At 59.7% G+C, this 14,864-nt stretch overlaps 1 protein-coding gene across 4 annotated transcripts; it reads left to right on the plus strand.

Annotated features, from left to right (window-relative positions):
* The first annotated feature begins 605 nt into the window (after window positions 1-605).
* On the plus strand, window positions 606-13,918 carry ZNF316 (zinc finger protein 316). 4 transcript variants are annotated; one of them, XM_075527548.1, is made up of 7 exons: window positions 606-732; window positions 6,687-6,898; window positions 7,125-7,400; window positions 7,526-7,680; window positions 8,224-8,350; window positions 8,593-8,709; window positions 10,518-13,918. In XM_075527548.1, exons 2-7 carry the CDS (start codon window positions 6,829-6,831, stop codon window positions 12,833-12,835), a joined length of 3,063 nt encoding a protein of 1,020 aa, XP_075383663.1. In that variant the 5' UTR covers window positions 606-732; window positions 6,687-6,828; the 3' UTR covers window positions 12,836-13,918. The 4 variants fall into 4 exon arrangements, with proteins under 4 accessions (XP_075383663.1, XP_075383667.1, XP_075383665.1 ...); XM_075527552.1 differs by having other exon boundaries at window positions 8,596-8,709; XM_075527550.1 differs by lacking the exon at window positions 606-732 and adding an exon at window positions 791-1,053.
* The last annotated feature ends 946 nt before the right edge of the window (window positions 13,919-14,864 follow it).

Raw genomic sequence — 14,864 nt, forward strand, 5'->3', positions numbered from 1 at the left:
AAAATAATAGCACCCACTGGGGCCTGGGTCACCTCGTTCTTCACCAGGGCTAAAAGGGGGCTCTAGTTAGACCTCCACAGAGGCCACCTTCAGTCTCCAGCTAGGTCCCCTGGGGGGTGCTGCCCTCACCTGCCCACATCATCACTAGTCCAGTGGCCTATTTTTTCAGCTTGTCAGCCCTGCCCTGCCCTAAGCCTCCTCATCACACCTGGTGCTCTCCTTGCCCTCTGCTCCACAGTGCTGGCCCTATAACCAAAGCTGGCCCCTGGCCGGTCCTTGAGCGGCAGTGTCCACCTGCTTCATTCCCGCGGGGATGACTGACCATTATCCCCACTCTCGACGGTCACCACCTCCCTTCCACGATACGGGGCGTGGGAAGGGTCCCTAGGATGCGCGGGATCGGAAGAGGGGAGCTGGGTCCGGGTGTGTGTGCGTCCCGGGAAACAGAGGTTCCCAGGGGTAGTGTCGGGGTCTCCACCGAGGTGTCCAGAGCGCGTGCGCTCAGGGAGCACATCCCTCTTCCTCTCGGCCCCAGGCCCGGGTGCGCGCCCCCAAGGCCCCGCGTGACCGGAAATGCCCCCCCGTGGGCGAGGACGGGGCGGGGCCGAGCGGCGGCACTTCCGGTGCCCACGCGCCGCCGCCGCCGCGCAGCTCGGGGCCGTCACTTTGTGTAGCGCGGGCCCACGCCCGCCCGCAGCCCGCGCCCGGCGGCGCTCCGGCCCGGCCGACGCGGTGAGTGAGCGCGCGGGCGGCGCGGCGGCAGGTGCGGGCGGCAGGACGGGAGCGGGCGCGGTGCACGAGGGCACCGAGCCTGGGGAGGCGGCGGCCCAGCCTGGGCCTGCGGGTGGACGTGGGCTCCGGGGACCCCCACGCGGACCCCCGCCCAGCTGCCCGCGGACCCCGCCTCCCGCGGCACCCCGCCGGCCGCCTCGCGGCACCCCACCTGGCCACCTACTGACCCTCAGCCGATCCCCCGCGGACCCTGACCCGCCTGCCTGCAGACCACCGCCCGGCTGGTCACTTGCGGACCCTGTAGGGGCCTGCAGACTCAGGGTGGGTTGGAGCCCCTGAGCTGTCCAGGCCCGCAGGGTGGGTGGGTGGGCGGGCTGTGGAGAACATTCACTACATCCCCAGAGGGGCGGGGTGGGGTGGGGGGGGTGGTAGACCCGGTGTTCCCACGACACACCCATCCAGGGGACCTGCCTGGGCAGGAGATGGGTGCATAGAGCAGCAGGTGAACCCCTGCTGACCAGGTGCCCCTTGGGCTTCACTCTGACTTTGTGGCCTCGGTTCTGAACTCTCCCATTTGTGCTGAGACTAGTGGGCTGCTTTTGCTGCAGGTACTACTGGGGACACCCATCCCAGCCTTGGTCAGAGTCATCCCGAAAAGTGGATGGCACCGGGCCTTGGGGATGGGCAGGCGGAAATGGGGGTTCCAGGCAGGTGGGAGCCGTTGGCAATTGGGCTGGTTCAGCAAGCGTAAGTTGCCCTCCCAGGCTGTAGGTGTGGGGAAGGAGTTGCTGTGGGTAAACCTGAAGCAGTAGCTCACCCAGGAGAGTAGTGGGGGGATGGGGGCAATAAGTCAGGACCTGTGAGGGTCTTGAGGTCCATGGGCCCCTTAAGAGAAGGAAAAAAGAAAGTCTAGGGCTGTGGGCTCCCCATACACCTCTGCCAGTTCCCTGCCTGCAGTGCTTGGAACTTTGGTGGAGTGTTTCTCAGTTTTCAAACTTGCCACTTGGTTCAGTCCTTGCCTTCCTCCCGCCTCCCCTCTGGGGCATGTGGCCACCCCAGTTGAAAGCATCTGCAGCACTGCTGTCTGAGGTGCAGGCCCCAGATTGGGAGGGCCTGGCCAGCTGAGGTTATGTTGATGGAGCAGTTTGCTTGATCCCTGCCGCCTTCTGCCTAGAGAAGGGAGTGGGTGCATTCTGGGTGGACTGTAGGGAAGAAGCGGGAACATGTGAGTCTGGGGACGGGGAGCTTGTGCTACCCACACTTGGTCGCTGGAGAAACCCAGGCCCCTGAGGGTGTGACTGGAAGACCCGCCCCATCCTGCTGCCATGTCAAGTTAATGCCAACTCACAGTGGCCCCATAGTAACCCCATCAGTGCTGTCCTGAGGAGTGCCAAGGCTGTACATCTTTACAAAGCAGACTGCCTCAACGTTCTCCCTCGGGGCCACTGATGTGTTGGAACCGCTGGCCTCTGCATTAACAGCCATGTGCTTAACCTATGGAGCCACCAGGACAAATTTGGGATGCAGGCAAAAACTCACCCATTGCCACTGAGTCAATTCTGACTCTAAGCAGTTGGGTTTGGAGACCAAATCTTTGCCACATCAGCAGCCACACTTTTCTCCTCCAAGTGACTTGTGGGTTGGAACTACTGAACTTTCAGTTAGTCGCCCAGCACCTACCTATTCCTCGGGGAGCCGGGGCCCCTTTGAGGATGCGACAAAAAAGCAAACTCACTGCTATCAAGTCAGTACTTAAACTCATAGTGACTCTAAGGTGGCATGGAATGGCCCTCTGGGTTTCCAAGACTACAGTTCTTCACAGGCAGGAGTAAGAAAGCCACCCTTCAGAGGCTGGTAGTTTTGAACCACTGACCTTGTGGTTAGCAGCCCAAGTTGTAATCCATCACACTGCCAGGCTCTCTGGTTCTGGGATGCGAGAAGAGGGGCCAAAATGCCGAGATTACAAAATCTCTCTTCTGTAACAGGAGCCCAGCCCTTAATGGTTTCTCCAATGACAGTGTGTTTGCCGTGTTTGCCTGGGGAGGGGACCTCTGCCTTCCTGCGGGGAGTGGCAACAGAAGACAGAGCTATGTGTCCAAAACAAAACAACAAAGGTGTCCTGGTGACACAGTGTTAGTTAAGCACCCTGCTGCTAACAGAGAGGTCAGCAGTTCGAACCCTCCAGCTGCTCCCTGGAGGTGGAAGGACGAGGCAGTCTGCTTCCATAAAGATTTCCCCAGACCAAAATCAAAGCCCGCTGCCAGCAAGTCCATCACCACCCGGAGCAGCCCTGTAGGATAGGGTAGGACAGCCCCAGAGGCAATCTTTAGGAGAGGTGCCCTGGTGGTGTAGTGATTTTGAGGTTTTAAACCAGCCCGCTCCTCAAGAGAAAGATGGGGCTTTCTAGTCCCATTGAGAGTTACAGTCTTGGAAACTCACAGGGGCAGTTCTACCCTGTCCTAGAGGGTCTCTCTGAGTCAGTATCAACTTGATGCCAGTGATTTTTTTGGAATCTGGATGAAAGCTGACTGCCACATTTCTCTCCCTCCTAAGGGCAGTGTGGGGTCATTCCACCAGCCTTTCAGTTCACAGGCAAGGGCCTCACCATTGCCCCAGCAGGCGCCTGTGTGCTTAGGGTGGCCCTGGAAACCCTAGGAGGCAGTTCTCTGCCCCCTGAGGCCTGCTGAAGGTTGGAATCAACTCAATGGCAACAGACTGGGTGTTTGGGTTTTTATAAAACAACGGGTGAGAGCTAGGAGGAAGGGTCCAGGGACACTGGCCGCAGGGGGCGTTATCAGCAGAGAAGAGAGCCCAGCGAGCTTCGGGGAGAGGAGCCGCTTGTGCCAAGGCCCGGCGGTGGGCGCTGAGCTTACAAGCTCTTGGGTCTTGGGGGCTGGTGACCTCGCCTGCAGGAGTCAGAAGTGGCTGCCCTGGGTGGTGGTCAGAGAGGAGATGGCATTGCTTGATTTGGCAGGGTGTCTGGGCTCAGTCAAGGCTGAAGCCTGAGGCTCAGCCAGGGAAAGGCACTCCTGTGGGCACCAGGTGGGTGATGGTTGGGAAGCCTTGGCTGGGTGCTGTCGGTGTCTGGGCACTAGGCAGGTCCACGCCCTCCTGGAGGCAACATACCTACGCTTCAGGCACCTTTGCACACCCGGAGACCCATGGGAGCTTCTGGAGAGGCTGGGGTGACCTTTGGGTTCAGTGGCTCTGAATTTAGGGTGGGGGTTGGAGCCAGTGAGGAGGGGTGGAGGCATGTGGATGGGGATGGGTGGGATGGGTGCCTGTGTGTCCAGCCCTGGAATCACTTGTGGGCTCTCGGGGCACGGGGTGCGCAGATTGTGCCCATTGACACTGTCACACTGACACCAACGCGATTGTCTATAAAGTTTGGGTGCAGTGTCCCAGCAGAACTTTAGGCTTTTAATGAAAAGTATCCTGGGCGTTGTCACAAAAGCATTTGTCACAGCCTGACTTACACGGGTCAGTGGGAAGAGGCTCCGTGCTCATTCGTTTCCTTGCACTTTTTCACGTACTCCGACCAGAGCTGTCAAAAGGAGCCGATTACAGCGAGGCTGTGAACCACATGGGGTCATTCACGGCAAACACACGCTGTCATTTTCCTGCTGGCCTCATTTCAGCTGCTTTTGACAAACTTCCTGGAGGCTAAGTGACAATATGGTGATACTCAATATTTGTAAACCTTTATCAATGATTTTTCCTTTTTTTTTTTTTTTGAGAACAAAGGAGTAATTCGAGGGAAAACACAAAACCAAAATCACTGCCATCAAGTTGATGCCAGCTCATAGCAACCCCATGGGCAGAGTAGAACTGCTCCCCCCCCCCCCCCCGAGGGGGAGCTCTCTGAGGCTTTGGAGCAGAAGCCTCATCTCTCCTCCAAGGAGCAGCTGGTGGGTGTCAGTCACCAACCTTGCGGTTAGCAGCACATGGACTTACATTAAGGTGACCTTGATTAAAGGCAAAGGAGGGAAAAAACGCTCTAAGAGGCCTCTGCTGGATGACGAGCAATGTGGTAACTGGTTGTGTTGATTCACATAGTAGAAAGCTCAGACAAAACCATTTCGCTGTTCGTATTCCTAGGATCTAAGAGGCAGTAGTACAGTGAAGTGGTTTATAGCTGTACTTTTCCTTTTAATAAATCATTTCCTGGGGGCTTTACAGCTCTTAGAACAATCCATCCATCCATCGTATCAAGCATTAGTACATATGTTGCCGTCCTCATTTTCAAAGTATTTTCTTTCTATTTGAGCCCTTGGAATCAGCTCCTTGAAAGTCTCTCAAGTTGCTGTACTTACACTTTGTGTTCTGTGGTTGAAATCAATAGCGAGGTTCTCTGTGGTCTGGTACAGGTGGAGCACCACGGGGCAGGGCCCGGACGACACCTGGCTGGGCATTCTTGAGGGTTCTGGAGCGGGGCACACAGTGCCTCAGAGCCAGTTGCCCCTTGCTCTCACTTTCGCCCTGCGCCATGGGCTGGCTCAGCGGGAGTCTCAGCAGCTCGCTTTCAGTTGGCTGTGCTCAGGCCACTGCACTGTGACCCAGAGTGTCTTCCTGCAGGCTCCTGTGCCAAGACACTGAACACAGAGCCCAGGCGCTGGCCCAGGTGATCCGAGTGGCCTTGAGGTTTACAGTTCCGGATCCTTCCTGACTCAGACATTTGTCCCCAGGAGCCAAGGCTGTGTGTCTCTGTGTGTTGAGAGACCTGGCGCACGTTGAGCTTCCTCCACAAAGCCAGTAGTTCAAACCCGCCAATCACTCTGAGGGAGAGAGAGGAGGCTGTCTGCTCAGTAAACATGTACAGTCTCAGAAACCCCCTCAGCATTATGATGAGGGGTCATCCCGGCGCCCGGGGCTGGGCCATCCTCACCACTGCGATGTGTGAGCCCTCTCTTGTAGCCTCTGGGTCCGTGGGTCTCACTGAGCATCTTTCTCTTTGCCACTGACCCTGTCCCCTTCCAGGGAAAGGTCTCTCCTGATCCCATGTGCACAGTTTGCTTGAGTTGAAATCTCGCCATCCTTGCTTCTCAGGAGCATCTGGCTGTGCTGATTCTGAGCCGGGTCCGTGCCGGGTCCGTTCATTCTGTGGCAGTGGCCTGTCCTCCTCTCTCCTTCGCCAGCCCCGCAATCCAAAGGCATCACTTCCTCTCCAGCCATCCTGATTCGTTGACCAGCTCTTGCACATACACGAGAGGTGACTGGAGGGTCAGGCTCTCTAACGCTTCTTGTTGGAAACCCTGTGGAGTCCGAATCAATGGCTGGGCTTGGTCCCTTTGGCAGTGGCCTCGCTCCGGTAGGAGATGCTGAGGGGGCAGGTGCTTGGTGAGGGGCATGCTTACATTTAAGGAACCACAGAAACTCTGTTGCCATAAATTGATGCCGACTCCTGGTGTGCCTGTATGACAGAGTGGAACTGCCCCTGTGAGTTCCTGAGTCTCTAACCCAGGGGTCCTCAAACTTTTTAAACAGGGAGCCAGTTCACTGTTCCTCAGACCCATTGGAGGGCCGGACTATAGTTTAACAAAACCCTATGTACAAATTCCTATGCACACTGCACATATCTTATTTTGAAGTAAAAAACAAATGGGGCAGAAACACCCGGCGGGCTGGATAAATGTCCTCGGCGGGCTGCATGTGGCCCGTGGGCCGTAGTTTGAGGACCCCTGCTCTAACCCTTTACGGGAGTAGAAAGCCCCTTCTTTCTCCTGAGGAGCAGCTGATGGCTGTAAACTGAGAACTTTGCGGATCACAGTCCAACTATGGCCCTGCCCTGCTCTCCGATGTGCCACAGGCGCTGGCAATGGGCAGGCCGTGGGCCTGGTATCCCTTTGCCTGCAGTCTGCCAGCATCTCTTCGCTGTCCCCGTCCACAGGGAGGCTCATGAGGGATCTTGGAAGCAAATTCACGTACCTGCTTTTTCCCTCCCCTGGGTCTTGCAGGGAGGAGCCTGACTTGCTGATGTCAGTGTCCGTCAGCTACCCTTAAGAACCCTGGGCTGATCTTTGACCTGAAGAAACTGGGACACCTGTCGTGTCTTGTCCTGTCCCCACCTGGTGTGCCTGCCGCTGCTTCAGCTTGTGGATGCCCAGTGAGTGTCTGCCTAGTGCAGGGCCGCTCCTCACAGCCCAGCCTCACTCCAAGAAGTGGCCAGGTACGTTGCTGCGACCCGATGCTGTCTGGGGGGCATGGTGAGAAAGGCCTCGGTGGATGCTCCTGACCTCCCGAGAGAATGCTTCACGTTCTTGTTGGAAGGGAGCAGGAGTCAGGGATAGGATCAGGCCTGGCCTAACCCTAACCCTAATGGGAGTCAAGCCTACAGGCTCCCCAAGGAGGCCCCCCCTGTGTGTGGGGTGATAGCCAGTGCCTCTCTGTTCCAGACCACACAATGGCAGCCCTGCACACAACGCCTGATGCTCCAGCCGGCCAGCTGGAGAGGGCGGAGGATGTGGCTGAATGCCGCCCTGACCAGGCAGAGGAGATGGATGATGATGAGGAGGAGGAGGAGGAAGAAGAAGAAATAGTGATAGAAGAGGAAGAAGAGGCAGAGGCAGAGGTGGAAGAAGTGGTGGTCGAGGTGCAGAGCCCAGTGGCGGGGCCCCAGGAGCTGCTGAGCAGAAGCAGGAAAGCCCAGCCCTCGGGCCTTCAAGAAAAGGGTAAGACGCTGAGGCCAGAACCCAGGGCCCGGTGTGGGGTCAGGGAGCAGTCTGGAGCTTCCCGACAGGCAGCGTGGGAGGCCAGATGCCAGAGGGGTCCTAAGAGACCTCTCTTCTCCCCTCAGCCCTTCCAACCCACCGGGCTCCAGCCCTTTCTGAGGATGATGAGACCCTGGAGGAGGAGGAAGAAGACGAGGATGAGGAGGAAGAAGACGAGGATGAGGAGGAAGAAGACGAGGAGGAAGAGGCAGAGAATGATTTCCTAACAGCTGGGTCGCAGGTGAGTGGTCCCCTCTCGGGCAGGGTCCCTGGGTGGCCCTGCTTTTGCTGCCCCGGGGGTCCATCTAGCAGCACAGACTGCTGGGGGCTGGAGCCCTGTAGCAATGGGCTGTGCCCTCTGCCTTCCCAGGACCTGGCCCTGCCCTGCGGTCTGGGCTGGTTCCCGCCTGCCCAGGATGGCTTGCCTCACCCGCAGAGGGGCTGCCCACCAGAGCCCACCCTTGGTTTAGTCAGCACCACTTGTCCACCCCAATGGGTGGGCCGTCATTCGGCCCACGTGACCACAGCATGTGCTTCATCCCAGCTGGAGCAGGAGGACAGGGGAGGCCCCACTGCAGGCCGGGACCTTCTGGTGCTGTCGACTTCAGCATGATTGCCAGGCTGTGCTGTCACCTCCCAGAGCCTGAGTTCCTTGGAGCTGGGCTGGTGGGAAGGCCCAAGAAACTCAGTGGGTGGTTGGGGTGTCCCCCGGGAGGTGGGCCCACAGTGCTGCTCTGTGTACCTCGTGGGGCCACCAAGAGCAGTCTCCTGGACTCTATTTCAGGGACTGGTGACCTTTGAGGACGTGGCTGTATACTTCTCACTGGAGGAGTGGGACAGGCTGGAGAAGGGCCAGCGGGACCTCTACAGGGACGTCATGCAGGAGAACTATGGCCTCCTGGTCTCACTGGGTAGGGAGGCCTCCTGCTCACAGGGCAGGGCTGCCGGGTATGGCTGTGGGAGAGGGGGGCTTCCGGGAACAGTCAGAGCTAGCCCCCTCCCCACCAGGGCAGCCTAGGAGCATGCTGGTCAGCACTGAAAGAGGAGAGAAGGTGGGCTTTCCTGGAGGGTCAGGGAGAGAACCAGAGGAGGTGGAGGTTAATTTGTGGGGGAGGGTGGTGAGTGCTGAGCTTCCAGCTGTATTCCTCTGGAGCAGGGTACCCCGTCCCCAAGCCGGATCTGATTTCCCGCCTGGAACAAGGGGAAGAGCCGTGGGTCCCGGACAGCCCCCGTCCAGAGGAGGGAGACATTGTTACCGGCGTGTACACAGGTGAGCCCCAGCAGAGAGGCGCACACTGCTGCTGTCATACAGGGCCATGATCTGGAGGTGCCACAGGCTCTCCCTGGAAGCCAGGCTCACTGCCCCCCAAAATGTCTGCCGCTGTGATTTGGTTTAGGACCCTTGCTCCTAGCCCCACTGAGGCCCTGGGACCGGAAAGTTCTTGTGTGCCGTTGAGCTAATTCCTGTGGGAAGCATCCCTGCCTGTAGAACAGGGCAGGACACCCTCCCTCCACCTCCACCCCACCCCACCCCACCCCACCTCCCAGGGTTCTGCAACCTGTAATTTTCACAAGAGCAGTCTGGCAGGACCTTCCTTCCACGGAACCACAGGCGGTTTGAACCGCCAACCTTTCAGTGGAGCACTTAACTGTTGCACCACTAGGGCTCCGTGTAAAGTGCTTTGCTTGTTGGTATGAGGTGCTGACTCACAGTGGCCCCACATACAGTAGAAGACACTGCCCAGTCCTGTGCCAGCCTTGCTCTTGTTGCGTGGCATGTAGGAGCCCAGCGTTCCAGCCGCTGTGTCACTCATGCCGTTGGGGGTTTCACTGCCCTGCCCTTCAACATGCAGTAAAACACTGCCGTTGAGTCAGTTCTGACTCATGGGGACCGTACAGGACAGAGTCAAACTGTCTCTGTGGGTTTCCGGGGCTGTTCATCTTGATGGGAGCAGAAAGCCTCACTGTTCTCTCTCTGCGCAGTTGGTGGTTTTGAAATGCTGACCTTGCGGTTAGCAGCCCAGTGCAAAACCCGCTTGCCACCAGGGCTCCCTGAAGAGTACTAGGGAACTTTACAAAAAGAACGGAGTATAGTGGAGTCGACTCGAATCCTGCTCCGTACGGTTTTTGGTGGTTGAGTTTGGTGAAGTATGTCACCAGGCCTTTCATCCGAGGTCCTCTGGGTAGACAGACTTCACTGACCTCTCGATTAGCATCCCAGCTCCTTCACTGGCGGCCCCACCAGGACTCCGAGTCCATTCCAACTCACAGCCACCCCACGTCCAAGAAATTCTGTCCCATAGGGTTTTCCAGGCTGTGGTCTTTACAGAAGCAGGTCGCCAGGCTGTTCCTCCTACAGGCCTGCCAATGGATTTGAACTGTTGACCTTTCAGTTAGCAGCTGAGCACCTTAACCACTCGTACCACCAGGGCTCCAAGAGAGACCATTGTTACAAAAAACAAAAACCACAAATTCATTGTCCTGGGGTCAATTCTGATTCACAGGGTAGAACTGCCCTGCTGGGTTTCTGCCTGTCAGCCTTTACTGGAGTAGAAACCCTCATCTCTTTCTGGGGGAGCATCTGGTGGTTTTGAACTGCTGACCCTCCTCAGAGTCTAGAGCAGTGGTTCTCAACCTTCCTAATGCTTTGACCCTTTCATATAGTTATTTCTGTTGTGGTGACCCCCCCCCCTCCCCACCATAAAATTATTTTCATTGCTACTTCATAACTGTAATCTTGCTACTGTTATGAATCGGGAGACCCCTGTGAAAGGGTCGTTGGATTCCCAAAGGGTTCAAGACCCACAGGTTGAGAACTGGTCTAGAAGTAAAATCCCCACCCTTGGGGTGTACCGTCTCCCCGAGCTTGGGAGAGCTCTGATCATACAAACCTGGTGCTGGGTGAGGAGGGACCTGGGGGCCTGTATGTGTAGCCCACAAGGAGAGGCCACTTCCAGTGGTATACTTGCCTGCTAGGGGGTTGGAGGTGCACTCAGCGTTACTACAGGGGAGACTTAGTGCTGGGACCTCCCAGTCACTCCTCACACCTCTTCTCTGGCCCCGCCCTTGTCTCCTCAGGGGCCTGGTACTGGACTGACGACATGGAGGATCATGAGGAGGAGGACGACGATGAGGACTTCCTGGCGGAGATGGCCGAGGAGGAGAACGAGCCCCCTGGGGTGTGGTCGGCGGCCTACGGTGTGGGGGATGTGCCCGGGAGATGGGGCCCTGATGACTCTGATTCGGTGCAGACCCTGGAGGGGTGGGTGCCTGACTCAGGTGACCTCAGGATCTTGGCGGATGGAACTGAGGCGAAGCCCTTCCTGGAAGACCAGGAGTCGGATGCAAGCCTACTGGAACCCTGGACCTTCCCGGCTGCCCTGGCGGCGCCGGCTGGGGAGACCGAGGCCACGTGTGATGTGTGCGGCAAGATGTTCCCGCACCGCTCCCGGCTGGCCAAGCACCAGCGCTACCACGCCCCGGTGAAGCCCTTCGGCTGCGACGAGTGCGGCAAGGGCTTCGTGTACCGCTCGCACCTGGCCATCCACCAGCGCACGCACACCGGTGAGAAGCCCTTCCCGTGCCCAGACTGCGGCAAGCGCTTCGTGTACAAGTCGCACCTGGTGACGCACCGCCGCATCCACACAGGTGAGCGGCCTTATCGCTGCGCCTTCTGCGGCGCAGGCTTCGGCCGCCGCTCCTACCTGGTCACGCACCAGCGCACGCACACCGGCGAGCGGCCCTACCCTTGCCCGCACTGTGGCCGCAGCTTCAGCCAGAGCTCGGCGCTGGCACGCCACCAGGCCGTCCACACCGCCGACCGGCCGCACTGCTGCTCCGACTGTGGCCAGACCTTCCGTCTCCGCGCGGACTTCCAGCGCCACCGGCGCAGTGGGGGCTGCACAGAGCCTGGGACTGATGGGCCCAGGCCGGAGCCCGGTGACACAGCTGGGCCCCCGGGACCAAAGGATCCTGAGGCGGAGCCCGAACCCGAGCCTGAGCCCGAGCTGGAGGAATCCGAGGCCAACGAGGCCAGCAGGGATGGAGAGGACAGTGAGACACCCGAGATACCGACCAGCCCCGTGCGCAAGGAGGTCACGGAGCCAATGCGGCAGGGCCTAGAGTTGGGGAATGGCCTGGGTGACGGCGAAGGCCCGTCCTCCCGCCCGCTCAGCTTCCCCTTCCCCATGCACCCCAAGTCCTGGATGCACCCCGACGGTTTTCCAATGCTGGGTCTCCCGGACTTCAGAGAGAGGCTGCCAGCCGACGCACGTGCCCTGCCGGGTCCCCTGGGCGACCCACTGTCACTGGTGGAAGGCGCGGGGTTGGCCTGTGACCCTTTCGGAGGCGGCAGTGGCCCGGGGGATAGTGGTGGTCTGCGTGCCTTCGGGCCAGCGGTTGGGGGACTCCTGGCTGAACCTGCGCCGGCCGCTCTGCCGGAGGACGAGAGCCCGTGGATCTGCTCTGATTGTGGCAAGACATTTGGGCGCCGTGCGGCCCTGGCCAAGCACCAACGCTACCACGCAGGGGAGCGGCCACACCGCTGCGCCGACTGCGGCAAGAGCTTCGTATATGGCTCTCACCTGGCGCGCCACCGGCGCACGCACACGGGCGAGCGACCCTTCCCGTGCCCCGAGTGCGGTGCGCGCTTTGCCCGCGGCTCGCACCTGGCCGCGCACGTGCGCGGTCACACGGGGGAGAAGCCCTTTGTGTGCGGCGTGTGTGGCGCGGGCTTCAGCCGCCGCGCGCACCTGACGGCGCACGGCCGCGCGCACACCGGTGAGCGACCCTACGCCTGCGGCGAGTGTGGACGGCGCTTCGGGCAGAGCGCGGCGCTGACGCGGCACCAGTGGGCGCACGCCGAGGAGAAGCCGCACCGCTGCCCGGACTGTGGCAAGGGCTTCGGCCACAGCTCGGACTTCAAGCGGCACCGCCGCACGCACACCGGCGAGAAGCCCTTCCGCTGTGCGGACTGTGGTCGCGGCTTCGCGCAGCGCTCCAACCTGGCCAAGCACCGGCGCGGCCACACGGGCGAGCGGCCCTTCCCGTGCCCCGAGTGCGGCAAGCGCTTCTCGCAGCGCTCCGTGCTGGTCACACACCAGCGCACGCACACCGGCGAGCGGCCCTACGCGTGCGGGCACTGCGGCCGCCGCTTCTCGCAGAGCTCGCACCTGCTCACGCACATGAAGACGCACCGCGGTGTGACCGCCACCCCGGGCCAGCCGCCTGCACCGAAGGCCGAGGTGCGCGCCAAGGGCCTCGGGGCGGGGCCGAGCACGGGTGCCGGGGAGCGTGGGGGTGCCTTGCGGGAGTTCGCTGGCGGCACTAGCTTCGGCTCTGAGTCGCCGGCTGCCTTCCCCGGGCCCTCGGCCGCCTATGAAGAGACCACCCTGTGAGGGGCCGCAGGCCGACTAGGCACACCCGCGGGGCGAGGGCTCTGAGTGCCCAGTCCTGGGTGCCTTCCCCTCGGTCCCTACTCCACAGCCTTGGGCTAAATACCGCCGTGGTCCCCGAAGAGGCTGGGACGCCTGAGGTGGCACAGCGGCAAGGGATGGCTCCAGGAGAGAGAGGAGCAGTGGGTGCAGGAGGGAAGGGCAAGGGGGTGGCTTCCCCAGGGCTGTGCCAAGGGCCCTAGAGGGCATGGTGGGCGGTGGTGTTTTTACCCCATCGAAGTGGGCAGCCAGGTGACTTATGGGCTTTCCAGCGGGGAAGGAACACCCATGCGAGGAGGGCACTATGGGGTGGTTGAGGGCAGAGCTGACATCTGGGGCCCCAGTGGGTTTGGATGATGGTCGTTTGAGGGCATGGGGAAACGTTCTGAACAGCAGGGCTGGCGGAAGCCCAGCAGGTCCCCACGGCTCATTCTTCCCCTCTAGTCGGGGTTGGGGGTGGCGCAGAGGCGGGGCTAGGCGAGCTTCTATGGTCACTGTCCACTGGGAGTCTTCTATTTCAGTGTGGTGGGAGGAGCACATGCCAGAAACCAAATTGGTGGGCTCGGGTAGATGGGATGCAGGTGCTGCAGAGGAGGTGGTCACTCCTCATGCCGCCACTTGGGCCCTGGGGTCAGCCAGGTGCTGATCGGGGGTGACCCCTGCAGAAAGAGCTGAGGCTGATCACCTCATCTTTCCCCACTCCCCATAATTAGGGTCCCATGACCTTGGCAGGTGCCCTGCACTCTGCTTTCCTGGCGCTCCTGTTTAGATGCCCATCTTACAAGTAGAGGACCGAGCTACCAGGCAGCTTATGCCTCCTGGTGTGGCCTGAGTCCATGGGCCATAACCAAACGGAACCTCCAGCTACGTGGGGACGTCCCACCCGCTGAACAGGCGCTGGGAACCCCACCAGACCCCTCCCTCCAAGCTTTGGAGGAGTAGAACACAACTGGAGCAAGGCCATTCCCTGTTAGACAGTTCCTTCCGTTTTAGTGTAGACAGGACCTGGGGGCAGAGGCAGCAGCCAGGCTACAGGGGCTGGGGGCGGGGAGGAGGCTCAGTAGTGGTGGGTGGGAGCGGGCCTGGGTGGTGGTGGTAAGCATAGCCGGACTGGGTGAGATTGCGGTGTGGGTGGTTGGCGAAGAGGGCAGGGGTCAAGGAAGCAGTGGGGGCGGTGGGCAGTGATTGCCCTTTCTGCCTCGGGGCACACCTTGCTCTTTTGTTGAGACCTGTTTCTGCCAGTGGGACAGACGCCTCAGCTAGGGCCATGTGGAAGGCGGGCCGGGGGCATGTGGACCTCAGGCCTGGCCCTGCTCTTTTCCCTCCTGGCAGCCTGGAGTGTATGCCCTTCATGACCCCTTGTGGGCCCAGCTGCTCTGCCCTGCCACCACGAGCAGGTGGACTAGCTTTAATAAAGTGGAGAACTGAACTTTCCGCCTGGATCGTGCGTTCTTGCCACCTTACCTCTGGGCCCACCTGCCCAGGAGGTTCTGCGAGGCCTCAGGTCGAGTCATCTTGCTTCTGCCAACTCTTGGGCCGGGATGGTCCAGAAGGATTCAGACAAGATGAGCAATGGCCCCACACTGCCTGCGGAGTCTCCCCAAGTGCTACTGAGAGCATCTGGAGTTCTCCACACGGCCCAATGGGCTAGCACCTGTCTTAAGATCATTGAGCATTTAGAATTGTTTAGCTACCTTCTTAGCACTGGGAGGGGGAGGCCCCAGACCTCTTCTTGGAAATCCTTTCCCCAAGACCCTGTAGGTTTTTCCAGGGCTCTCTTGATGCCATGCCAGAGTCAAGTACAACCTTCAACACCCACGCCTGCCGTTAAACCTACTTACTATTCGTTTCTTACCATGTCATAGCCACGTGGCTGTTAGCGTCCCCTCCCCCAATTTCCTTATGGATTTGGGAAACATGAACGCTGAAGAAAATGCTCTTATGTGACTTGGAATGATCTAGCAACCCAATTATTCCACTTGTTTGTTTAAAG

Source organism: Tenrec ecaudatus, chromosome 12 (genome assembly GCF_050624435.1).
Source record: "Tenrec ecaudatus isolate mTenEca1 chromosome 12, mTenEca1.hap1, whole genome shotgun sequence".
Lineage (NCBI taxonomy): Eukaryota > Metazoa > Chordata > Mammalia > Afrosoricida > Tenrecidae > Tenrec > Tenrec ecaudatus.